At 47.8% G+C, this 26,634-nt stretch overlaps 1 protein-coding gene across 12 annotated transcripts; it reads left to right on the top strand.

The window, feature by feature from the left end:
• Window positions 1–2: 2 nt before the first annotated feature.
• On the top strand, window positions 3–26,614 carry LOC135270837 (uncharacterized). Of its 12 annotated transcripts, XM_064367228.1 has the most exons (8): window positions 6,686–7,652; window positions 8,846–8,921; window positions 10,499–10,608; window positions 16,411–16,555; window positions 20,279–20,412; window positions 20,483–20,584; window positions 22,856–22,972; window positions 26,053–26,614. In XM_064367228.1, the coding sequence occupies exons 3-8, from the start codon at window positions 10,565–10,567 to the stop codon at window positions 26,174–26,176; spliced, it is 666 nt and encodes a 221-aa protein (XP_064223298.1). In that variant the 5' UTR covers window positions 6,686–7,652; window positions 8,846–8,921; window positions 10,499–10,564; the 3' UTR covers window positions 26,177–26,614. The 12 variants fall into 12 exon arrangements, with proteins under 12 accessions (XP_064223299.1, XP_064223297.1, XP_064223307.1 ...); XM_064367229.1 differs by lacking the exons at window positions 6,686–7,652; window positions 8,846–8,921 and adding an exon at window positions 3–106 and having other exon boundaries at window positions 16,429–16,555; XM_064367227.1 differs by lacking the exons at window positions 6,686–7,652; window positions 8,846–8,921 and adding an exon at window positions 3–106.
• Window positions 26,615–26,634: the final 20 nt, after the last annotated feature.

Raw genomic sequence — 26,634 nt, 5'->3', positions numbered from 1 at the left:
TGGAAGCGGTGGCCCAGCGCGGAGGAAGTTCCGGTCTTCGCGGCGCTGGCTCGGTGGCGGAGGCTGAGGAGAAGGAGTAGTGGGCCGTGGAGGCTTCGCCGCCTAGGTAAGGGCCCGAGACTGGAGAGAGGGCGTGCCAGAGCCTGCGGGGTTAGAGCCAGCAGACAGGGCCGCTCTAGACGTCGCAGGGCCGCGCGGCCTGAAAGCTATGGCTTCGGTGTCGCGGGGCGGCTGCGGCCTCGCTCGGGAAGAAGAGAGCCAAGCGGCGGTGAGGTGAGGTAGGCGCCGCCCGCGGCAGGAACGCCCCGGAACCGTCGCGGGCCCGGGGCGGGGCCCGGCGCGGCGGTAGAATTACCGGTCCTGCCGCGGAGCGGCCAGCTGAGAGGTAGGAGCTGGCGCGTGGTTGCGGCTCTGTGCTCCTAATCTTCGGAGCTGTGAGCGGGCCCTTTTTTCTTGCAGTTTTCCTGTTTCTAATCCAATTGTGACCACTAGGAAGGGAGCTCTTGCGCCTAGCACGTAGTCTCGTTCTCAAAGTGGACAGACACTAGGGAGGCTCCGCCGGGCCGGAAGGCTGGGCGGTAGAACCTGGAGGCGGGAGAGTTCAGCTCACTGCAACCTCCGCCTCCCGGGTTCAAGTGATTCTCCTGCCTCAGCCTTCTAAGTAGCTGGGACTACACGTGTGTACCACCACGCCTGGCTAATTTTGTATTTTTAGTAGAGATGGGGTTTCACCGTGTTAGTCAGGATGGTCTTGATCTCCTGACCTCGAGATCCACCCTCCTCGACCTCCCAAAGTGCTGGGATTACAGGCGTGAGCCACCACTTCCGGCCATGTTGTCAAGCTGATCTTGAACTACTGACTGACCTCAGGTGATCCACCTGCCTCGGCCTCCCAAAGTGCTGGGATTACAGGTGTGAGTCACCACGCCCGGCCCTATTACAGTATTTTTAAAACAAATTGTGAGCTTCATCTCCCGGCGGACTGAGCACTGAAGGCTGCGGCACGGCGCGGAGGAAATTCCGGTCTCTGCTGCTCTGGGTCGGTGGCGGAGTATTTTTAAAACAAATTGTGAGCTTGGACAGCATGGCGAAACCTTATCTCTACAAAAAATACAACAAACAAACAAACAACTAGCCAGGCATGGTGTCATGCTCCTGTTAGTCCTAGCTACACGGGAGGTTGAGATGGGAAAATCACTTGAGCCGGGGAGGTAGAGATTGAAGTGAGGGGAAATCATGCCACTGTACTCCAATGTGGGCGACAGAACAAGACTCTTGTCTAAAAAATAAATAAATAAATAAATAAATAAATAAATAAATAAAACGTATTGTAGTAAACATATATTTTTATGTGTGTTTATGTATATTTTAACAAAATTTGTCCTTTAAACCATTTTTAAGTATACAATTTAGTGGTATTAATTACATGTGAATTAATTAATTCACAATGTAATACAAGCAACACCATTATTTCCGAAACTTTATTGTCTCAAACAGAAACTCTGTAACCAGACAGGGGTGGTGGCTCATGCCTGTAATCCCAGCACTTTGGGAGGCCGAGGCGGGCAGATCACTTGAGGTCAGGAGTTCGAGTACAGCCCGGCCAAAATAGCGAAACCCTGTCTCTACTAAAAATACAAAAATTAACCAGGCATAGTGGCGTGCACCCGTAACCCCAGCTACTCGGGAGGTGGAGGTTGCAGTGAGCTGAGATCATGCCACTGCACTCCAGCCTGGGCTACAGAGCCAGACTCTGTCTGAAAAAAAAAGAAGGCCAGGCATGGTGGTTCATGCCTGTAATTTCAGCAGTTTGGGAGTCTGAGGCGGGTGGATCACAAGGTCAGGAGATCTAACACGGTGAAATCCCGTCTCTACTAAAAATACAAAAAATTAGCCTGGCGTGGTGGTGTTCGCCTGTAGTCCCAGCTACTTGGGAGGCTGAGGCAGGAGAATTTCTTGAACCTGGGAGGCCGAGGTTGTAGTGAGCTGAAATCGTGCCACTGCACTCCAGCCTGGCGTCAGAGGGAGACTCAGTTTCAAAAAAAACCAAATAAACAAAAAACTGTAACCATTAAACAAATAACTTGCCATTTCCTCCTCCTCCTAGCCCCTTGTAATCTCTGATCTATTTTGTGTCTGTATGAATGTGCCTGTTCTAGGTACTGCAAATACTAAATGGAATCATATAATATTTGTCCTTTTTGTGTCTGGTTTATGTCACTTAGTGTAATGGTTTCAAGGTTAATCCATGTTGTAGCGTGTATCAGAACTTCATTCCTTTTTATGGCTTAATCCATTGTGTGTGTACACCACATTTTGTTTTATTAATTAATTTGTAGTAGACACTTGGGTTGTTTCTACCTTTTGACTATTGTAAATAATGCTTCTGTGAACATTGGTGTACAAATATCTCTTTCAGTTCCTGCTTCGAATTCTTTTGGGTATATACCCAGAAGTGAAATTGCTAGATGGTAATTATTATTATTAATTTTCTTTTAGAGACAGAGTCTTGCTCTGTTGCCCAGGCTGGAGTTGAGTGGCATAGTCATGGCTCACTGCAGCCTCGAACCTGTAGGCTCAAGCAGTCGTCCTGCCTCAGCCTCCTTAGTAGCTGGGACTACAGGTATGGGCTGCCACAACCAGCTAATTTTTTTTTGTTGTTTAATTTTTATTTTTTATTGTGATGAACTCTTCCCTTGTTGTCTAGGCTGGTCTCGAACTCCTGGGGTAAAGCGATTCTCTTGCCTTGGCCTGCCAGAGGGCTGAGATTACAGGCATGAGCCACCATGCCCAGCTGGACATGGCTAATTAAAAAAATTTTTTTGTAGGCTGGGTGGGGTGCTCACACTTGCAATCCCAGTACTCTGAGAGGCTGAGGCAGGCTGATTACCTGAATCAGGAGTTTGAGACCAGCCTGGGCAACATGACAAAAGCCCACGTATACCAGAAATACACAGAAAACTTAGTGGGGCATGGTAGTGCATGCTTGTGGTCCCAGCTACTCAGGAGGCTGAGGTGAGAGGATTGCTTGAGCCCGGGATGGGGTGGTTATAGTGAGCTGTGAGCTGAGAATGCACCACCGCACTCCAGCTTGGGTGACAGAGTGAGATACGGTCTCAGAATTTTTTTTTTTTTTTGTAGAGACAAGTTCTCCCTATTTTGCCCAGTATGGTGTCAACTTCTGGGCTCAAGTGATCCTCCTGCCTCAGCCTCCCAAAGTGTTGGGATTACAGATGTGAGCCACTGTGCCTGTCCTGTTTATAGGCTCTTAATTCTGTTTCCTTGGTCTGTATGTCAATCTTATGTCAGTGCCACCCTGTCTTGTTTTGTTTTTTTTTTTGAGACGGAGTCTCGCACTGTAGTGCCAGGAGCACGATCTTGGCTCACTTTAATCTCCACCTCCTGGGTTCAAGCAATTCTCCTGCCTCAGGCTCCCCAGTAGCTGGGACTACAGGTGTGCCCCAGCTAATTTTTTTGTATTTTTTTTTTTTTTTCAGTAGAGATGGGTTTTCACCATGTGGGCCAGAATGGTCTCCATCTCCTGACCTCGTGATCCATCTCCCGATCCATCTCCCTCGGCCTCCCAAAGTGTTCGGATTACAGACGTGAGCCATTGCGCCTGGCCTACACTGTCTTTCTTTCTTTTTTTTTTTTTGAGATGGAGTCTCACTCTGTTGCCCAGGCTGGAGTGCCAGGGGCATGATCTTGGCGCACTGCAACTTCTGCCTCCTCGGTTCAATCCATTCTCCTGCCTCAGCCTCCTGAGTAGCTGGGATTACAGGCGTGCGCCACCATGCCCTGCTAATTTTTGTATTTTAGTAGAGACGGGGTTTTACCATGTTGTTCAGGCTGGTCTCGAACTCCTGACCTCGTGATCTGCCCGCCTTGGCCTCCCAAAGTGCTGGGATTACAGGGTGAGCCACCATGCCTGGCCCACACTGTCTTGATTACTGTAGCTTTGTGGTGGGTTTTCGAATTGGGAAGTGTCAGTCCACTAACTTTGTTGTATATATATATATTTTTCTATTTTGCACAGATATTACCAGGTTACAAATAATATTTTGCACACGTTTTAAAAGCTTAATACATAATAGCTTATTCTGTATCAATTACCATAGCTACTTGATTTTTTTTTTAGAGTTACATAGTGTTTTTTTTTTTTTTTTTTTTTTTTTTGAGACTGAGTCTTGCTCTTACCTGGAGTGCAGCGGTGTGATTGGCTTAAGCAACCTCTGCCTCCTGGGATCAGGCCTCGGGATCCTCCTATCTCAACCTCCAGAGTATTTGGGACTACAGATACCTGCTGCCACACCCAGCTAATTTTTGTAGAGACAGGGTCTCACCATGTGTTAGGCTGGTCTAGAATTTCAAGGCTCAAACGATCTGCTTGCCTTGGCCTCCCAAAGTGCTGGGATTACATACTTGAGCTGCTGCGCCAGGCCTGAGTTGCATAGTGTTCTTTTTTTGAGACCAAGTTTTGCTCTTGTTGCCTAAGCTGGAGTACAGTGCCATGATCTCGGCTCACTGCAACCTCTGCCCCCAGGTTCAAGTGATTGTCCTGTGTCAGCCTCCCGAGTAGCTGGGTTACAGGCCTGAGCCACCAAACCTGGCTGATTTTTTTTTTTTTTTTGTATTTTTAGTAGAGACAGGATTTCACCAAGTTGTCCAGGTTTGTCTCGAACACCTGACCTCAGGTAATTCACCCACCTTGGCCTCCCAAAGTGCTGGGATTACAGGTGTGAGCTACCGTGCCCAGCCTATGATCTTTTGCTATTATAATCCATGCTCTATTGTGTACCTTTGTAAACTTGTCACCTTACACTATAAATTTGTCTAGAGAATGAGTTCCTGGAAATGGAACTGGAAAGTCAGAGATTATACACATTTAAAATTTATTGATTAAATTTCCAGCTTTTCTTATGTTACTGATTTCTGACTGTTTTGGTTGGAGAGCATACTTTTTTGTTTTTGGGAGACAAGGTCTCACTCTGTCACCCACGCTGGCGTGCAGTAGCATGATCATAGCTCATTGCAGACTTGACTCCTGGGCTCAAATAATCCTCTCACCTCAGCCTCCTGAGTAGCTGGGAATACAGGCACACACAATCATGTCCAGCCAATTTTAATTTAATTTTTATTTTTTTGAGATGGAGTCTCACTCTATCGCCCAGGCTGGGGTACAGTGGCACAATCTTGACTCACTGCAGCCTCCACCTCCTGGTTAAAGCAATTCTCCTGCCTTAGCCTCCCAGGTAGCTGGGATTACAAGGGCATGCCACCAAATTTTTGCTTTTATTTGAGGAGATGGTGTCTGGCTATATTGCCCAGGTGGGTCTTGGACTCCTGGCCTCAAGCAGTCCTTCCACCTCAGCCTCTCAGAAGTGTTGGGATTACAGGTGTGAGCCACTGTGCCTGGCCAAGAATATTTCATGTGCATTTGAGAAGAATGTAATTCCGCCATGGTTGGATGGAGTGTTCTGTGTATGTCTGTTAGTTAGGTCTAGTTGGTTTATTGTGTTATTCAAGTTCCCTCCCTATGTTCTGTCTGATCAGTCTCCTTGTTGAAAGTGGGATTTGAGGTTTTCAGCTGTTATTGCAGAACTATGTCTTCCTTCAAATCTTTTAATTTTTGCTTTCTACATTTTAAGGTCCTATTATTAGGTGCATAATTGTTATATTGTCTTGCTGTATTAGGCTTTTAAATTAATATATAGACCAGGCACACAGTGGCTCATGTCTATAATGAGCCAGCGCTTTGAGAGGCTGAGGTGGGTGGGTCACTTGAGCCCAGGAGTATGAGACCAGTCTGGTCAACATAGTGAGATCCTCTGTCTACAAAATAAAAACAAAAAAACCACAAGCATATGTATATATATTTCTTTATTGTAACCTTTTTGTATTTAAAGTCTGTTTTGTGTGATTTTTTTTTTTTTTTTTGAGACAGAGTTTCGCTCTTGTTACCCAGGCTGGAGTGCAATGGCACGATATCGGCTCACTGCAACCTCCGGCTCCTGGGTTCAGGCAATTCTCCTGCCTCAGCCTCCCGAGTAGCTGAGATTACAGGCACGCGCCACCACGCCCAGCTAATTTTTTGTATTTTTAGTAGAGACAGGGTTTCACCATGTTGACCAGTATGGTCTCGATCTCTTGACCTCGTGATCCACCCGCCTCGGCCTCCCAAAGTGCTGGGATTATAGGCGTGAGCCACCGTGTCCGGCTTGTGTGATATTAATAGAATCACCCCAACTCTTTTGATTATTATCTGCATGAAATGTCTTTTTACATCCTTTCACTTTCAAACCTATTTGTGTCTTTGGATCTAAAGTGAATTTCCTGAAGATAGCATATAGTTGGATCATGTTGGTGTTCTTTTTTTTTTTTTTTGAGTTAGAGTCTCATTCTGTCACTCAGGCTGGACTGCAATGGTATAATCTCAGCTCACTGCAACCTTCACCTCCCAAGTTCAAGCAATTCTCCTGCCTCAGCCTCCCAAGTAGCTGGGATTACAGACATGGCCTACCACACCTGGCTAATTTTGTGTTTTTAGTAGAGATCGGGTTTCTCCATGTTGGTCAGGCTGGTCTTAAACTCCTAGCCTCAGGTAATCTGCCTGCCTTGGCCTCCTAAAGTGTTGGGATTACAGGCATAAGCTACTGTGCTGGCCCAATTTTTTTTTTTTTTTTTTTAAGAGACAGGGTCTTGCTGTGCTTGTGTATGTTGCCGAGGTTGGAGTACAGTGGTGAGATCATAGCTCACTGCAGCCTCGGTCTCCTGGGCTCAAGCAATACTCCTGCTTTGTTGTTCCCAAGTACCTGGAACTACAGGCATGCGCCACCTGGCTTTTAAATTTTTTTAATTTTTCATGGAGATGGCGTCTTGCTATGTTGCCTAGGCTGGTCTCAAACTCCTGGCCTCAAGCACCTGGCTTTCCAAAGTGCTGGGATTACAGATTTTAGCCACTGGCCTGTAGTAGAGATAGGGTCTCACTATGTGGCCCATGGTGGTTTCAAGCTCCTCAGCTTAAGTGATCCTCCCACCTCGGCCTCCCAAAGTGTTAGGACTACAAGCCGGAGCCACTGTGCCTAGCCCCTTCTCATTTTCTTTGTTTTGTTTTTTCTTTTTAGTGCATAAGGAGGCAACCTCATTTTCTAATGTGTGTATTCTAAAGATGTTTTCTTTGCAGTTGCCATGGGAGTTAACATCTCACAGTTATAATCTAATTTGAATTTATAATAACTTAAGTTCCATAGTATACAGATCTCTGCTCCGGTGCAGCTCCTTTCTCTTCCCTTTCCTGTTATGTCATAGATTACGTCTTTGTAAATCGTATCTCGTTAGCCTAGATTAATAATTTTTTATGCATTTGTTTTTAGATCACATTGAAAATGAAAAGCAGAGTTACAAAGCAAAATTACAATAATGCTAGTTTTTACAATTGCACCTGTATTTGCCTTTACCAGAGATTGATTGATTGATTTCTTTCTTTCTTTCTTTCCTTTCTTTCCTTTTTTTTTGGGGGGGAGGTGGGGGAGAAGGAGTCTTTGTTCCCAGGCTAGAGTACAGTGGCTCGATCTCAGCTCATTGCAGCCTCCGCCTCCTGGGTTCAAGTGATGCTTCTGCCTCAGGCTTCCAAGTAGCTGGGACTGTAGTTGGTAATGTATAGTGGTATAAGAGCCTCTATCAGCTTTTGTTTATCTGAGAATGTCTTTATTTTTTTCCTTAATTTTTAAAGGACAGTTTTCTCAGATACAGAATTCTTCGTTGTCAGTTTATGTTTAGGTCTTTTTTTTTTTTTTTTTTTTTGAGATGAAGTCTTGCTCTGTTGTCTAGTCTGCAGTGCAGTGGCATGATCTCGGCTCACCCCAACCTTCACCTCCTAGGTTCTAGTGGTTCTCCTGCTTCAGCCTCCTAAGTTAGCTGGGCCCATAGGTGCCTGCCACCATGCCCAGCTAATTTTTTGTATCTTTAGTATGACCAGGCTGGTCTTGAGCTCCTGACCTCAAGTGATCCACCCACCTTGGCCTACCAAAGTGCAAGGATTACAGCCGTGAGCCACTGTGCCCAGCCTAGGTCTTGTATGATCATACATTTTGCCTTGGCATTTATGGCTTTCTAAATTTCTCAACATACGTGTTGCTTTGGAATGTCCTAATTTGCCAAAGAGTTTCACCTCAACTTCTCTGCTTTTTTTTTTTTTGAGACGGAGTTTCGCTCTTGTTACTCAGGCTGGAGTGCAATGGCGTGATCTCGGCTCACCGCAACCTCTGCCTCCTGGGTTCAGGCCATTCTCCTGCCTAAGCCTCCTGAGTAGCTGGGATTACAGGCACGCGCCACCATGCCCAGCTAACTTTTTTTTTGTATTTTTAGTGGAGACGGGGTTTCACCATGTTGACCAGGATGGTCTCGATCTCTTGGCCTCGTGATCCACCCGCCTCGGCCTCCCAAAGTGCTGGGATTACAGGTGTGAGTCACGGCGCCCGGGCTTTTTTTTTTTTTTTTTTAAGAGACAGGATTTCACCGTTTTGTTCAGGCTGGTCTCGAACTCCTGACCTCACATGATCCACCTGCCTTGGCCTCCCAAAGTGCTGGGATTACAGGTGTGAGCCACCGCGCCTGGTTCTTGGGCATCTATCTGTAATCTCTTGCCCCATAGGTCTGTTAGTGTCTGTTAGTCTGTAGTCTGCTTCACAGCTTTCATTAGCTATACCTGCTGCTTTTTCTGCCTAAGTTTTGTGTTAGGTTGAAATAGAAACAAGCACCTTATGCCTGTCCTTCAAATACCCCTAGACAGGGTAGAACAAATATCTATGATAATTTGCAAGTAACTTCTGTTTTGCTCTTTGAGGGAGGGAGCTGGAAATTGGGCTTATACTGCTTTAAGACCAAAACCACTGCCATGCTGAAGAAGGGGTGGGGCAAGGGTGAGTAAAAACACTACAGAACTTTGCTAGTGTTTTTAAGATGGCTTTTTCTTGATTGGATATTTGCTTGTAGACCTTGGCTGTTTTCTAAAACTCTGACAAAGTTGTTTCACACAGTTATTGCTTGTTTTCTGATGTTTCTATGAAGGAATGAGACCTTGAAACTTCTGGTCTGCCATTTTGATGACTGTGGGCTGTCTTTTTACTCTCTTGATAGTGTCGTTTGATACACAAGTTTTAAATTTTGAAGAAGTTCACTTTACTTTTTATTTTAAAGTTCCTTGTGCTTTAGGGGTCATATTTAAGAAATCATTGCCAAATCCAAGGTCATGAAGATTTGCCACTTTTTCAGTAGCTATAACAAAGGTCCAGGAGATAACTTTTCATCTTGACTTGAGTTCCATGTCTGTCTTCAAAGCAATGACTGTAGTGAGAGTAATAGATTATTCTGATTGGTCATGCCGGATGGTGTTAGAATAGGTCCGAGACAGTGGGGTTGATACTACAATGCTGTTTCCAAAACGAAAGGGCTAGTGAGCACTAGAAAAATCAGTAAATACTTATTTTATTTAGTAAATGTGAAGCATTCATAGCACATTAAAAAGTTTATGGTACCCAGAGTACACTTTTTCTTTTTTTTGAGACTTGAGTTTCGCTCTTTTTACCCAGGCTGGAGTGCAATGGCACGATCTCAGCTCACCGCAACCTCCGCCTCCTGGGTTCAAGCAATTCTCCTGCCTCAGCCTCCCAAGTAGCTGGGACTACAGGCGCGCACCATCACGCCCAGCTAATTTTTTTGTATTTTAGTAGAGATGAGGTTTCACCATGTTGACCAGTATGGTCTCGATCTCTTGACCTCGTGATCCACCCGCCTCGGCCTCCCAAAGTGCTGGGATTACAGGCGTGAGCCACCACGCCTGGCCACTTTTTTTCTTCCTTTGTTTTAAGACATTCTCACTCTTTCCTGAGCTGGAATGCAGTGGTGCAGTCTTGGCTTACTACAGCCTCAACCTCCCGAGCTCAAGCGATCCACCTTAGCCTTTCAATAAAGAAGTTGGGACTACAGGCATATGTCACCATGCCTGGCTAAGTTTTGTATTTTTTCTTTTTTTGAGATGGATTCTTGCTCTGTTGCCCAGGCTGGTGTGCAGTGGCATGATTGTGGCTCACTGCAGCCTCTGCCGCCTGGGTTCAAGCAATTCTCCTGCCTCAGCCTCCTGAGCTGGGATTACAGGCACCTGGCACCATGTCTGGCTAATTTTTGTATTTTTAGTAGAGATGAGGTTTCGCCATGTTGCCCAGGCTGGTCTCAAAGTCCTTGGCTCAAGTGATGTTCCTGCCTTGGCCTCCCAAAGTGTTGAGGTTACAGATGTGAGCCATCGCACCCCACCCCAGAGTACACATTTTAATTAAAAATGTATTTTTCTTATTATAAATATAATATGTAAATGTTTAAAAGTGAGCTCCAGAATTATTGCTGCTGATGTGGTGGTCCTTGATAAACTAAGAAGTGGGAAACTAGTTTAACTTTTAATTCACGTTCCAAAGTACTAATTTTTGTTGTTTATTTTGTACAGGTACTGCTATTACCAGAATTTGGTAGAAAAAGGATCTACTTGTTGGCAGCCTCTTGATAAAAAGAGATGTGGGGGGATTCTCGACCTGCGAACAGAACTGGACCTTTTCGGTAAGCTCTGAAATTTGAATATTGAAATTGCCAGTGTTTTAATTCTAAATATGTAACATTTTGGCCTACTATAAAGGAAGATAATTTCTCTGCTGAGAAGTAGTTTCTGATTTTTTTAAAAATAGAAACTCAATTTGGAAAATAATTTCAAAAATGATTGTGAGACTGAATACCCAGCATGCCAAATGTCTTGTCATATAACCTTTTTTTTTTTTTCTTTTGAGATGGAGTCTTGCTCTGTCGCCCAGGCTGGAATGCAGTGGTGTGATCTTGGCTCACTGCACCCTCCGCCTCCTGGGTTCAAGCAGTTCTCTGCCTCAGCCTCCCAAGTACCTAGAATTAGAGGTGCCCGCCACCACACCTGGCTAATTTTTGTAATTTTAGTAGAGACTGGGTTTCACCATCTTGGCCAGGCTTTCCTTCAACTCCTGACCGCGTGATCCACCCGCCTTGGCTTCCCAACATTTTGAAATTTATTTATTAATTTTTTGAGACAGAGTCTCGCTCTGTCTTCCAGGCTGGAGTGCAGTGGCACAGTCTTGACTCACTGCGACCTCTGTCTCCTGGATTCAAGCAATTCTCCTGCCTCAGCCTCCCGAGTAGCTGGTAGTACAGGTGTGTGCCACCATGCCCAGCTAATTTCATTTTTTTAAATATTAAGAAATCCCCAAATATTTATTTTTGTTTCTTTTCTTTTTCTTTTTTTGGGACAGAGTCTTGCTCTGTCGCCATGGTGGAGTGCAGTGGCGCAGTCTGAGCTCACTGCAACCACCTCCTCCTGGGTTGAAGCGATTCTTCTGCCTCAGCCTCCCGAGTAGCTGGGACCACAGGCGCACGCCACCACACCCAGCTAATTTTTGTATTTTTAGTAGAGACAAGGTTTTACCATGTTGGCCAGGATGGTCTCTATCTCTTGACCTCGTGATCCGCCCGCCTCGGCCTCCCAAAGTGCTGGGATTACAGGCGTGAGCCACCGCGCCCAGCCTTATTTTTGTTTTCTTAGCAAAGGAATACATACTCGACTAGTAAGGAAAGCTAGTGAAATGTCCATAAATGTTTATAAAAGTTGCATTGAGTGCACTATTTATGTCTAGAATTCAGAGCTATGCTTTGCCTGTGGCATGTTGATGCAGTTTGCTAAACCACCTCTCAATTTTAGGGGTTATTGGGTACCAAGAAGTGTGGAGATGGTGGTAGCATTGGTAGCATTTAGTTGTAAATGGATTGTATTTTAAATTTGTAGGGAGTTAATTTTTTTGTAGCTAATGTAATACACTGTATTTTAACTCGTATTTAAACATTTTTTGCATTGTGTTTACAATTAATGAAATGTTATACAAATGTGACTTTTTTGGTTTTACTTGGTACATAGCAAAGAAATCTGACCTTTAAATGTATGCATTCAAAGGTATTGATGCTCCAGTTGAAACTTCTATTACTAGTACATTTTCTTTTTTTTTTTTTTTTTTTTCCGTTTTTTGAGATGGAGCCTCACTCTGTCACCTAGGCTGGAGTGCAGGGGTGTGATCTCAGCTCACTGTATCCTCTGCCTCTTGGGTTCAAGTGATTCTCCTGCCTTAGCCTCTTGTGTAGCTGGGACTACAGGTGCATGCCAACACATCTGGCTAATTTTTATATTTTTAGTAGAGACAGGGTTTCACCATGTTGGCCAGACTGGTCTTGAACTCCTGATCTTGTGATCCGCCCTCCTCAGCCTCCCAAAGTGCTGGCATGAGCCACCATGCCTGGCCAGCATCCTTATTTTCTCTTCAGTGGTCTTTCAATTAAAACAACTATGTGATGTTGGGTATTTTTTTCTTTCAAAACACTAAGGATTAGATAAGTGCCAGTAACCTATTTTTGTAAATAAAGTTTTATTAGAAAACAGCCACGCTCATTTATTTGCAGATTGTGTATGGTTGGTTTTGTGGATTTATATGATTATCTTGCCGTTAGTGAGAAATTTGGGATTTAAATATGGCAGAACCCTGTTGCCCCTAAGAACCCTGTGACTTGTTGCTGGGAGGTTGGGGTGGGAATTCTACAGACAGCTTCCTTGCATGCACTGCCTAACACACGCTGTCTGTCTGTGGCTTATGACAAACCCCAAGTGTGTGACTCCTTCGCAGGAAATCTGGGCTTTTTTTTTTTCTTCTTTTTATATGCTTTATACCTTGCCTTCCACAGAAGGTGGAGGTTTGGGGTTCCTTCATGGCAATTTTCGATAGTGGATGCTGCTAGGAGAAGGGCATTTCCATACTGCCGAAGGACACAGTTTTTATCTGGTGGGGTGTAAGCATTAAGGTCTGATGCTAGGGCCTCACTGAAAATTGTGGGGGAGTTTTTGAACCTTTGGGGAAGCTTGGTCCAAGTATACTGGAGATTTTCCCATTGAAGGGCAAAGATGGATCGGCTGACTGGCATGGGGGCGAAGGCGGAAGAAAACATTCTTTTAGTTTAAAACAGTCAACAATACTGCATTGGAGGGAATTAGGGAGAGGAGAGTGTATGGGTTTGGAACTACTGGGTGAATAGTTACTGTTGCTTGGTTTACAGCTCGTAGGTTCCTCCCTGGCCTATAATTATCACAGGTATGGTACAATTTATTACTAGGCAGCCGTTTCTTTGACAAGGGTGGGATGTTCCAGGGTGACTGGCATGGCTCCAAAATGCCACGTTTATTAGCCACTCTGGATGCTTTGCTGTGCCTAAAACAGCCTCCTGTGGTATGGGATACTGGTGTAGCCGGACTGGGCTGACTCCCACTGTTAGTTCTCATGGCTAGCTCAGGTGGATTGTTTTCAGCCCGTACCTCTGGGAATTTACTAATTAATTCTGAATATAACTTCCTTCATTGGCCCCAAGTTTGCTTTATAGGTCCCTTCATATCCCTAGCAAATAATTGCCACTCAGCTTGTGGTACTGTGAAGGCTAATACCATAGCCTTTGGTTACTTAAAACCTAAAGTCATGTTATCTTTAGGCTTAAAAGAAATTTGTACTTGTAGTTTTTGGAGCAGATTCCTCCCCAACAAAGGAACAGGGCAGCTGGGAAGATATCAGAACTTGTGCTGCACCTCTTGCCTTCCAGTGACATATTTTGACTGGCAAAAGGGTTTGTTTTTGTTTGTTTTTACCTGATATTCCTATAGCCCCAATGGTAATAGTGTAAGACAGTGATCCACCAGTTTGGATAATATCCCACCACTAGGTATTGCATGGGGATAAACCCCATGATCTTTGTAGACCGTTCCTTTGGGGCATGCATACTTTCAATGCCCTTTCTTTTTCCACACTGCACATTGATCTCTCTCCAGTCTGGGCCGGGTTTTAGACTCTGGTTTAGCTATATTTTTTTCTTGCCCTCTTCCACGTCCTCCTCCACATCCTTTCATTATCCCAGCTTTTCTTTCAACTAAGGCAGCTGCTAGTAAATCTGCCTTTTCCTTTGCCTCACGCCGTGCCCTTCTCTTAGCCCGGGTCCCGTGCAGGGAGGGCGCAAAGCAGCAGAGTGTCTGCAACCCACCTGCCACCTTTCCAACGCTACTACAAGATTTGCAAGAAGGAAGAAATGGTCATCTATGAGGAACAGTCTTTATTAACAAAGATAAAATAGGGCAGCGGAGAAGTGCTGCAGGCTCCGACGTTGCTCCAACATGGGCGTCTCACCTGACTCCTCCCCACAGCCGTTGGCATCCACTGTCAGGTTTCAATGTTCCTGGACCTCAGGGCCTTCGTCCTCTCCAGTCTAAACGCAGAGACATTTGACATGGACCTGTTTTGCAAAATGCAATACGTTCTTATCGACTCTGGTTACCCTGCTGTGCACGAGAGCCAAAACCTCTTCCTCCTGTCTAGACTTTGGTCCTTTGACCGACACCCCCCATTCCCTCCCTCTGCCACTCTCTGGCCCCGGGTCACCATCCATCTACTGGCTACTTCAGTGGGGTCAACTGGTTCAGATCGACACTTCTGGGGCATCACGTGGAATTGGTCTCTCTGAGGTGGTGGAGATGCTGAGTAGTGGGATTTCCTCATTCCACGGTGCACACAGCTATCTAATCCTCACACTGCACCCCATGAATGTACAAGCAGCACGATTTGCCAATTAAAACAATACTAATAATGACAGAATAAATATAGTAAAATGCAAGAAGTGTGGCTTCACCGCCCCACCTACCTGATTTTATCAGCCGCCCAACTATGTTGAGCGGCTTCTTCTCTTGGGTGGGCACAGGCAGAAGCATCTCATTAGTCTTGAAATGCATCGCCTGGCAGCTCTGCGGCAGCCCCGGCTTCTTGTTGGCTGGGCCAACACAGCCTCGGGCTGCCTAGCTTGGAGGACGCTGGCTTCGTGTGATGATTGTTGAGCCAGGGTTCTCTGGGTGGTGCTCTGGGTGGAGGAGGCGGCCATGAGGTCGTGCTGGAGGGGTTGTTGAGCCAAAGTTTCTAAATCTTCACTGCCCTTGGAGCACTTGATGGAGGCTGCGGCCACGAGGTCACGCTGGAGGGCTTGCTGCGCCCAGGTTTGTAAATCTCCACCACTGCCAATGGAGCTCCCGATGGAGGAGGCCACGCGGTCACGCTGGAGGGCTTGCTGAGCCGAGGTTTCTGAATCCCCACCACTGCCGTTGGAGCTCGCAATGGAGGAGACCACGGGGTCACGCTGGAGGGCTTGCTGAGCCGAGGTTTCTGAATCCCCACCACTGCCGTTGGAGCTCGCAATGGAGGAGGCCACGGGGTCACGCCGGAGGGCTTGCTGAGCCGAGGTTTCTGAATCCCCACCACTGCCGTTGGAGCTCGCAATGGAGGAGGCCACGGGGTCACGCCGGAGGGCTTGCTGAGCCAAGGTTTCTGAATCCCCACCACTGCCGTTGGAGCTCGCAATGGAGGAGGCCACGGGGTCACGCTGGAGGGCTTGCTGAGCCGAGGTTTCTAAATCTCCACAATTGCTGATGGATCTCTTGATGGTCGGGGAGGCCATGGGGGCATGCTGGGGGTCTGGATTAAAACTCTCTGTCTTCCTCTTCAGGCCGGCAGGTGAACTGGAAACTTGCAGGCCGGCAGGTGAACTGGGAACTTGCGGGCCGGCAGGTGAACTGGAAACTTGCGGGCCGGCAGGTGAACTGGAAACTTGCGGGCCGGCAGGTGAACTGGAAACTTGCGGGCCGGCAGGTGAACTGGAAACTTGAGTGGATGGAGAACAGGTGGGATCCCCAGGAGCAAGGGACCGTAGTCTGTTATCGGCTCGCTTTCTTATTCTATCAGCAAAAAGGTAGGTGGCCATGGTATAATTATATAAGTTTTCTTTAATTGCCTTCGAGACTGTCTTAGCCCTGAATCCCATGGCCACCAAGACCTGGATCGTTTCAGCATTTGGGTGTTCCAGGATTTGCTTTTCATGAGTTGTCAGAGGCAACTGCTGGCCGTTGTTGACCCACGAGTCCCTGAGAACTTGCTGTACTGTGGGCCGCTCCCTGGGATCTGTCATTAACAGTTTTTTCATTAGACTTTCCAGGCCTTTTGAGAAGGAAGAGGGGCAGATGTACCTTCCAGATCGAATTTTTTCTTGGAGGACCATACGACTCTTTGAGAAGAAGGGTAGATCCCTCGACACCATCTCGTACAAAGTGACGCCTAGGCTCCAAACATCCATGGCGGGGCATTGGTAGCCCTGGCCCAGGATGACTTCTGGGGCCATGTAGAGGAAGGTGCCACAACGTGTTGTCAGCCACTGCCCCTCGTCGTAAGTTGTTGCCAATCCGAAATCGGCAATTTTTATATTTCCTTCACCATCCAACAGGATGTTTTCCGGCTTCAGGTCCCTGTGTGCTATTCTTCTCGCGTGGCAGTACTCCATGGCCGACAGCATCTGCTGGAACTTTGCCCGGGCCTCCTCCTCTGTCACGTGGTTGCGGTACAGCCACTGGTGCAGGTCTCCTCCTGAGGTATACTCCAATATTAAATGGCATGCATCTGTGGTGTCGATGATCTGAAATAGTTCTACGATATTGGCGTGGTGCACAGACTTTAAAATCGTCAGCTCTGTCTGGCTAATGGCGACACGGGCGCCAGTTTTGTGGGTGGTTTTCACGGCCACCTGGGTCCCAGACAGCAAGTGGCGGGCCAGCTTCACCTCGCTGAAGGCACCACGGCCAATGAGTTCCAGCGTTTGGTGACACTGTAGCCCCTGGTCAGGTGGGGCGTGGGCCAGTGTCTGCCCCATGGTGCCTGATGCCTCTCTACACTAACTACACGACTAACTACTAAGCAACAATACTAACTATACTAACTATGCTAAAATATTAAGCAACAATACTGACTATACCAAAGTACGCTAAAATACTAAGCAACGATAGTGACTATACTAACTACGCTAACAACGCTAACTAGAAAAACACCAACCCCCCTCCCACAGAAACCCTCCCCCACCCCAAACACCCCCACACCCAACCCCCCCCACACAGAAACACAGATAAAACACGCACACGCACACGCACACGCACACACACGCACACACACCACACCACTCGGCAATCGCTGGTCTGAATCCACAGGTCACCAAACAAGCTTCCAGGGATATCTCAGACCAAAAACCATGACCCAGCCAGGCCCTTATATAGGCCCTGTGATTCCATCACAAAGGCTTTTCATGACATCAGAGCAAAGCAGGGGCCAATCACGGCTGGGGGGTCATTCAGAGTTCCGAGCATGAGCCAGTCGTGGCTAGGGATCGTTCAGAGTTCCGAGCATGAGCCAGTCATGGCTAGGGATCGTTCACAGAGATTTTCTCACTTTTGGTCCCCAAAACATCTTCCTCTTTTAAAAAGAAAAGTGCTTTTGTCTAGATGGGTTATAGAGATTGATATTTAGTTTCCTAGCCATTTAAACTGGTACAACACTTCAACGGCATTTTCACTTGTAGTTTCTTTTTCTATAATTTTTTTATTATACTCTTTAAGTTCTGGGGTACATGTATAGCTTGTGCAGGTTTGTTACATAGGTTTACAGGTGCCATGGTGGTTTTCAATCATTTGTAATTTCAAAATCTGAAATAGCTTTTGGATTTTGAAGATCTCCTAATGTCCGCATGCAAAATATTCAATTCCTTTTCTTTCATCTCTGAACGGTTGGTCTCAACCATTGAGAAGGGAGAGAATATTTTCCTCTCCTTGTAGGGTTTTTCCTTCCTCATGTGGTTGAGATTTTGTAATGGACACAGAGGAAACAGACATAGCCTACCCTCCACGAGCCCATAGCCTCATCAGGAAGGCCCCCCAGCCATGAAGCTCCTTCAGCATGAGGAGCACCAGGTGAAGCGGGGGCCAGAGAAGAGTGGCCTGGGCCGCAGGTCAGCACTGGTGAGGGAGGAAGTGGGGCTTTCTGGAGGCCAGTGTGCTGAGCCCTGCAGTGTGAGGAGGGGTCGCCTAAGTGAGTAGAGACAAGGGCAGGAGGGTAGCCTCTGCAAAGGCCCAGGATGACCGAGGGTGGCTCTCTGGATGGATGCGCTAGTCTGAACGAGTGACTGGGGCCAGGTTGGGAGCGCTCGAGTCCCAGGACAGAGGCTGAGCCTGTATTCCAGGGTCGGGGCTGTGGAATAGTTCTGAGCCCCTCGCTGGGCCACAGCCCTGAGACCCTGACTCCGCTCCTGACCTGGGAGTGGGCTCAACTGAACTTTGCCTCCTCGCCAGCCTCACTGCCTCCAGCCTCCCCCACCCACGCCCCTCCTTTCAGGCTCCCAGAGGGATCCAAGGAAAAGCCACCTCTGGCCTACACCACCCACCGGCTGACCCTGAGACCTTCAAGGAGAAGCCCTCCTCCTTGTCCACCAGGGCTCGCCTGGGCAGCCTGTTCTCCCCACGACCCTGCCTTACAGACCACCCTGTGTGCCTGTGCCCTTGTGGGTCAGGCCATCATGTTTCCTACAAACAATCCCCACTGCCTGGAGTTCCTTGCTTACTCTCCTGCACTGGGTGCCCTCCTGTCCCTTCAGTCCCAGCTGAGATACCTGGCACTCTGGGGAGCGTCCCTGAGCCCCAGACACAGAGGAGCCTCTTCTGCCCTGGATCCCAGAACTGCTTCTGCTTTCCTTCTGCCATGGTGCAGAAACCTCTACCCCCCCCACACACACGCGCGTGCACGCACATACTCACACCTCGCACACACTTGCCACCATCTGGGGACATGGATTTCTGCCTGCTGGACTGCCTCTCTCCCACCCCAGCCTCTCGGGGACCCCAGGCAGAAGTGCTGCTATTAATAGTAGGGGCCCCGTAGGTGCACTGGAGGTGGGGAAGGGAAGGGCTCCCCAGGAATAGCCCTGCATGGATGACAGCCACCCCACAGAGGGCACGGCCACTAGGAAATGTAGGTCTTTCTACATTTAGGTGGAGGCAGCAGGCACAGGCGGGAAGGAGAAAGTGGGGCTGGATTCCCACGGTTGCTAAATGCCAGGAGGAGGTGCTTCTATTGCCTCCTGGGGAGCAAGCTTTGGGAGAGACTGAGGCCCACGAGGGCAGCACTGGGGAGGCTGGTCTGGAGGGAGATGGCCGCTGAAGGGGCACACCTGTGCCTGTCCCTCTTGGCTCAGCCCTCACTGGCACCAGGAATCCCTTGGTCGGGAATGGGGGGGCGTCATGGCCTTCTGCCTGAACACCCTGACATGTTCCCCCCAGGATTCTGCACTTTTTTCTCTTTTTTTTTTTTCGAGACAGAGTCTCACTCCGTCACCCAGGCTGGAGTTCAATGGCATGATCTCAGCTCACTGCAACCTCCACTGCCTTGGTTCAGGTGATTCTCCTAACTCAGCTTCCTGAGTATGTGGGATTACAGGTGTGCACCACCACGCCCAGCTCATTTTTTGTATTTTTAGCGGAGACGGGGTTTTTCCATGTTGGCCAGGCTGGTCTTGAACCCCTGGGCTCAAGTGATCGTCCCACGTTGGCTTGCCAAAGTGCTGGGATTCCAGGTGGGAGCCACCGCTCTTGGCCTGCTCCTGCTCTTCCATCCGTGCATTGGAGTCGCCTCTCCCTGTGGGCAGCTGCTGCACCCTGAGTGCCTGGCACAACTGCGGCCCCGAGGAGGTGCTCAAACATGGGACTCCCCGGGGGCCTCAGATCTGGGTGGCTCCCTTGTATGACATGAGGCAGGAAGCAGAGCTCTGTGGGTCATGTGCCGCCCTAGGGGATGAAGGCTGTCCTTGTTCTCTTGTGAGCCAGGCTTGGCCACTCTTCCAGGGGACCCATTCCCACTGCCTAGCCTGGTCAGCAGCTGCCTTCCTGTCCCTGCCCGGAGTCGTGTCTGCCACATGCTCTGAAGCTGGCCCTTTGCTGTGAGGTCTTGAAGGGCAGGGTGTGTGTGAGTCACCCACCACTGGGGCCTGGTAGGGTGGGGAGGCATCTAAGCGGGACTGCTGCCAACCCACTTCTGGTCTGGATTGGAGGAGCCGGCAACTCACTTCACCTTGGGGTGCTGATGGGAGGCCTCAAAGAGGCCTTGGCCATCCCACTGGGCTCAGGAGCACCAGGGGTTTATCAGAGCTTGTGGCTGGGAGCAAGGCCAGGCCCTGGGGCTTCTGGGCCTGCTCTTCTTGAAGGGTGGCCTGCAGGATGACCTGGTATTGACCTGCAGGTGTCCCATGGCCTCATGCATCTGATGTTCTTGCCCTTCAGCGTGACCTTCCAGTGCCTTCATCGGCCACCACAGAGCTCGTGCTGGTAGTGGACGTGAGGGTGAGCTTGGAAGAGGTGACCACCTACGACCATCTTGGCTTCCAGATACAGCCCTTGCCCTGCCGGCTGCCTGGGTAAGACCACCGGGGGACCCCCTCCCCGTCCAACACACAGCCCAGCTCTCCCTGAATCTGCCTCCTGCAGGTGGAGCTCCACCTCAGGAAAGACTCGGGTGACTTCTTCCTCAATACCAATGCTGCGGACGACATCAAGATGGCCTACCAGGAAACCAGGGCCATCACCATGGTAAGTTTGGGTCATTGGTCCCCAGGGTGATTTTCATTCTTCATCTCGGCCATTGTGATGTTCATAGATTGGCATTTTATTTTATTTATTTATTTATTTTTTGAGACGGAGTTTCGCTCTTGTTACCCAGGCTGGAGTGCAATGGTGCGATCTCGGCTCACCGCAACCTCCGCCTCCTGGGTTCAGGCAATTCTCCTGCCTCAGCCTCCTGAGTAGCTGGGATTACAGGCGCGCGCCACTATGCCCAGCTAATTTTTGTATTTTTAGTAGAGACGGGGTTTCACCATGTTGACGACGATGGTCTCGATCTCTTGACCTCGTGATCCACCCGCCTCGGCCTCCCAAAGTGCTGGGATTACAGACTTGAGCCACCGCGCCCGGCCAGATTGGTATTTTAAAAGCTGTCACTTAATCTCATCAGGTATAACTAGCAAAGCTGTTAGAGTCTCTGATTTATTCTGCAACTTTAGTCATTTTCATGCTACCTTTGTGATTTTTTTTATTTTTGAGACAGGGTCTCACTCTGTTGCCTGGGCTGGAGTGCAGTGGCAGGATCTTAGCTTACTGCAGCCTTGACCTCCTGCACTTAAGTGATCCTCCCATCTCAGTCTCTGGAGTAGCTGTGACTACCACCACCCAGCTGCGCACACCACCACACTCAGCTAATTTTTGTATTTTTTGTAGAGACGGGGTCTCGCCATATTGCCCAGGCTGGTCTCGAACTCCTGGGCTCAAGGGATCCACTGGCCCTGGCCTCTCAAAGTGCTGGCATTACCGGTGTGACCCTCCACACCCAGGCTACCTTTATGATTTTCATTCCATGTCCACAAACTACCCACACTGTTCCCTAATGGTTTTTTCTGTTCATCTTTTCATTAAAATTAAAATGTTATTACGTAAGCAGCACTCTAACAACAATAAGGAAAATTGCTTCTAAAGACGTTGCACCTTTCTGTGTTTCCCCAGGTTGATTTCTTGACCCTCTCTCTATTCTCGCAAGTGTTGACTTATCTGTGCTCTTGGCATGGAAGAATTTAGTGTTCTGTTTTCCACTATCTTACTCTATTCTCACTTTTTCTATTTCCCCATGTTGATAGGGAGGCTGGCTGATTATTTTTATGTCGTCATTTGTACTTTTGCCATTCTTTTCTAATCAGAGTATTTGGATGGTCAAAATGTTTTTGTTCTTTCAAAAATATAGGGAAGAATAGAATGAAAAGAGTAAAAAACAAACACTATCAGACACATCTGCATATCTGCACGATGGGTTACGATGCAATCACAAATACAGAACTTACTTTAGAAGGGTGTTCTTAATAATAAAAATGTAATAAACCCTCTCTAAGTCATCAACTCAAGGCAGCCCAAAGCTCATTGGTTTGATACAACAATGGCAGTGACACCCATCCCAGCATGTCATTAAACCACTGCTGTGCTGTAGCCTTTGAGCTGCTGTGAGCCCAGGACCTGCTTTCCTCTGTTAAAAGGGGTGGTTCCGCGTGATTGAGGAGTGTTGCAGTCAGGCCAGCTTCGGAGACTTTCCCCGGACCCAGCGACGCCTGGGTTGATTTGGTGCTTGGTGTGTGGTGGGGACTCAGATGGTGCAGCGCTGTGGGTGGGCTAGAGGTGCCCTGACCGTGGGTCTCCTGCCATCCTGATACTCGGGTTTGCTCTTGGCTTTGCCTGGTTCATGGAGGTAGCCCTCGCAGGCCCACAGCAGCGGGAAGCTTCCTGGCTTCAGGAAAGGCCAAAGTCGGAGTTCACCTTTGCAGTGACCATGTCCCAGAGTCTCGTTTCAGAAACACAGCCAGGGCACCTTTCTTTGGCTTTTTGCACCTACTGACTGTCTTCACATAGACTGTCACTAAATTAACTTCCTCTAGGGCAGGATAGGTGTAAAGTCGGTGAGGGGAAGCAGCAGGGTGTGAGGAACACAGCTGGAAATGCTGTGCTAAATGGACCTGGCCCCAAGATGCAGTGTCGAGGAGTAACGGGGAGGTGGAGACTGTGGCAAACGAGCACACTGGCCAAGTCTGAGGGCAGCCACCATGCACCTCTAGCTGATTTCTGTTGATTTTAATCACATCTGTGTCGAGGTCATTCACATACCATGCAATTCACACACCTAAAGCATACAGGTCAGGGTTTTTTAGTACATTTTAGAACATTCACAGAGTTGGGAACCATCACCAAACACATCCTCCCCTCCCCTCCCTTCCCCTCCCCTCCCCTCCCTTCCCTTCGCTTTTCTTTCTTTTCTTTTCTTTCCAGGGTGTCACTCTGTAACCCAGGCTGGAGTGCAGTACTGCCATCTCAGCTCACTGCAACCTCTGCCTCCCAGGCTGAAGCCATCCTCCCACCTCGGCCTCCGAGTATCTGGGATTACAGGTGGGTGCCACCACAGCCAGCTAATTTCTATATTTTAGCTGGCTATGGTGGCAACATGACGGGGGTTTGCCATGTTGCCAGGATAGTCTCAACCTCCTGAGCTCAAGCAATCCACCAGCCTCGACCTCCCAGAGTGCTGGGATTACAGGTCTGAGCCACTACTGTGCCTGGCCAGATCAGGCACTTTCTAGACCTTCCTAAAAGCTGTGTCTTGGATTTTGCTTTCCTCTACTGTTAGGTGAGGTCCATACAGCTAATATATGCAGAATTTCTAGAAGAGTTCTGGCACATGGTGGACATTCATTATGATACTGACTCTGAGCTCCCTGGGGGCTGCGGCAAAATGAGAACCACATTAAGCTACATAGTCTTAATTATAGACTATGTAGAACATAGAAACTATATTCATAATAGCCCAAAACTTTAAACAATGCAAAGTCCAGCAACTGGTGAATGGGTAAACAAACTATGGTATACAATCAAATAGTACTCAGCAATAAAAAAGAACAAACTTCTGATACACACAATAACATGGATGAATCTCAAAATCATTATGCTAGGAGAAAGAAGCCAGACATACTGAATGATTCTACATATATGAGCTTGTAGAAAGGAAAAAAACTATAGTGACAGCAGCTCAGTAATGGGCCAGGAGCTGGAGGTGAGAGGAGAAAGATGACAGCAAAGGAGCATGAGGGAACTTTTGCGGGTAATAGAATTGTTTGATATCATAATTATAGTGATAGCTATACTGCTGTATACATTTGTTAAAATTCATCAAATCGCCAGGCTTGGTGGCTCATGCCTGTAATCCCAGCATTTTGAGGCGGCCGAGACTGGTGGATAACCTGGTCAGGAGTTTCAGACCAGCCTGGCCAACATGGTGAAACCCCATGTCAACTAAAAATACAAAAATTAGCCATATTCAGGAGGCTGAGGCAGAAGAATGGCTTGAACCCAGGAGGTGGAGGTTGCAGTGAGTCTATTGATCTAGGAAAAAAAAAAACCTGTATACTTAAAATTGGATTTTACTGCAGTAAATTATATCTCAAGCAGACTGTGTGTGTGTGAGAGTCTTGCTCTGTTACCAGGCTGGAGTGCAGTGGCACGATCTTGGGTCACTGCAGCCTCCACCTCCTGGGTTCAAGCAATTCTCCTGCTTCAGCCTCACGAGTAGCTGGGACTACAAGCACGTGTCACCACGCCCAGCTAATTTTTGTATTTTTAGTAGAGATGCAGTTTCATCATGTTGGCCAGGATGGTTTTGATCTCTTGACCTCGTGATCCACCAGCCTCAGCCTCCCAAAGTGCTGGGATTACACGCATGAGCCACTATGCCCAGCCTCAAGCAGACAAAGTACAAATAAGCTCTCCTTAGATTACCAATCCAAAACCAGGTTCTCTCACTCCCTGTGATGGCCCCCTACTCCCTCCACACAAGTAAATTAGGTAACCACTAATTATAAGGTTGGTGCAAAAGTAACCCATATCACTATTGCAAGTGGATTCTAAAAGTTCTTGTTCTGCATTTACACACACACAAACACCTAGGGGAAATACATACTTTTCTGTTACCTTATAGCACTTAAACTATTTGGCATTTTCCCACTAAATGTACCTTGGAAAGCTTTTCATTAGACTATGTCTTTCTACATCATTCTTCTGACTCCTTAATCTTTTTGTGTGTGTATGTGAGGGAGTTTCACTCTTGTTGTCCAGGCTGGAATGTAATGGCATGATCTCGGCTCACCACAAGTTTTGCCTTTCGGGTTCAAGTGATTAGCTTCAACCTCCCAAGTAGCTTGGATTACAGGCATGCGCCACCACGCCCAGCTAATTTTGTATTTTTAGTAGAGACGAGGTTTCTCCATGTTGGTCAGGCTGGTCTGGAACTCCCAACCTCAGGTGATCTCCCCACCTCAGCCTCCTAAAGTGCTGAGATTACAGGTGTGAGCCACTACGCCTGGCTCTCCTTATTCTGTAGCATGGATACACCAGTTTGTTCAGCCATCCTATCACTCTATATTTATTGAGTATTGGCGGTGTGCCAAGTTCAGGAAACACAATGTACTATAAAAATGGACTAGTTTTCTGCCCTCCTGGTGTTTTCCGACAAGTGGAGAAGGGAGAGGGCCATCAATAGTAATATTAAATGTGAAATAATAACTACAAAGGGAGGTTATGATGCTTTGAGCTGAGTAATAGATTTATCTCTTCACGAAGTCGACAAAGTATATTCCTAGAGAAAACACCTTTAAACAGATCTGAAAGTGGGTGAACATGGCTTAACTGAGGTAAGAGCATTGGTTGGCTTGCAGCAACAATGTGATGGAAGAAGTATGTTGGAGGTGGAGAAAATTATGAGGAACTTGCTTTTTAATACTTTTTTTTCTACAAGATACATACCTTATTTTGTAATCAGAAAAACTGAGATTATAATTTTTTTTTTGAGACGGAGTCTGGCTCTTGTCGCCTAAGCTGGAGTGCAATGGCGAGATCTCGGGTCACTGCAACCTCCGCCTCCTCCGTTCAAGCGATTCTACTGCCTCAGCTTCCAGAGTAGCTGGGATTACAGGTGCCCGCAACCACGCCAGGCTAATTTTTTTCCCCCCCGGGACAGAGTTTTGCTTTGTTGCCCAGGCTAAAGTGCAGTGGCACAACCTTGGCTCACTGCAAGCTCCACCTCCCGGGTTCAAGCCATTCTTCTGCCTCAGCCTCCCGAGTAGCTGGGATTATAGGCGCCTGCTAACATGCACGGCTTTTTGTATTTTTAGTAGAGATGGGTTTCACCATGTTGGCCAGGCTGGTCTCAAACTACCGACCTCAGGTGATCCACCCACCTCGGCCTCCCAAAGTGGTGGGATTACAGGCACGGGCCCTAATTTTTATATTTTAAGTAAAGATAGGGTTTTACCATGTTGGCCAGGCTGGTTTCGAACTCCTGACCTCAGACCTCGGCCTCCCAAAGTGCTGGGATTACAGGTGTGAGCGCCACCGCTCCCGGCCTGATCACAAATACTTTTAAAGTGAAGAGGCTTTCCACTTCCTCAACATAAAGTGTTAATTTTTCATGCTTCTAGGAGAAAAAGTACAAGAAAAGCAAGACTTCCTCGTTGCTTTCTCTTGAAAAAGCAACAGCCGATGAATGTGTTGGAGCGCTCTCGCCATGACAGAATTAGGGATCTTCAGTATGACCTGGCGTAGTGGTTGAAGCATCTAGCCCTAGCTCCTTATTGGGGTGCCACAGCTTCTCTGTCCAAGCGTCGGCTTTTAACCACTTTTCTCCGCAAAAGTACTGTCCGGTCTTCACGCGTAAACTAAGGCAAGTGTCTGGTGCGGTGTGTGAGACGTGTAAGGTCAGGGCATCAGGGAATCCCCAACGCGCTCACTGTAATAGAAGAGGGCGCGGTTCCTCACCTAACCCACAATGCTCAGCTTGCCTTTCCGGAAACAAGGACTGTCACGCCGACAATGCCTTCATCCTGGCGGAAGCATCTCGCCCATACTCTGGAAGTGACGAAGCGAGGTATTGTGGGACTTTGTCCGTCTTCCAGTACGCATGTGTCAGCTGGCCTCTCGGCTTTTGGAGCCACGTCGGGGCGGTGGCGGCGACGAGAGAAGCACGTAAACGAAGCTAGCGAATCCCCTGCGCGCGCAAGCGC

This window comes from Aotus nancymaae, unplaced genomic scaffold, assembly GCF_030222135.1.
Source record: "Aotus nancymaae isolate 86718 unplaced genomic scaffold, 86718_ANA_hifiasm-v0.15.2.pri h1tg000067l, whole genome shotgun sequence".
In the NCBI taxonomy this organism is placed as follows: Eukaryota; Metazoa; Chordata; class Mammalia; order Primates; family Aotidae; genus Aotus; species Aotus nancymaae.
This window is presented reverse-complemented; position numbering and strand designations above follow the sequence as displayed.

What these genes read in the sequence shown, in the direction of transcription:
- LOC135270837 (XM_064367227.1), top strand. Translation starts at nt 10,565, where the DNA reads ATGTGGGGGGATTCTCGACCTGCGAACAGAACTGGACCTTTTCG. An exon ending in TTGCCCTGCCGGCTGCCTGG is followed by an intron (nt 20,413 to 20,482) that starts GTAAGACCACCG and finishes TGCCTCCTGCAG; the next exon opens with GTGGAGCTCCACCTCAGGAA. An exon ending in CCGAGTATCTGGGATTACAG is followed by an intron (nt 22,973 to 26,052) that starts GTGGGTGCCACC and finishes TCATGCTTCTAG; the next exon opens with GAGAAAAAGTACAAGAAAAG.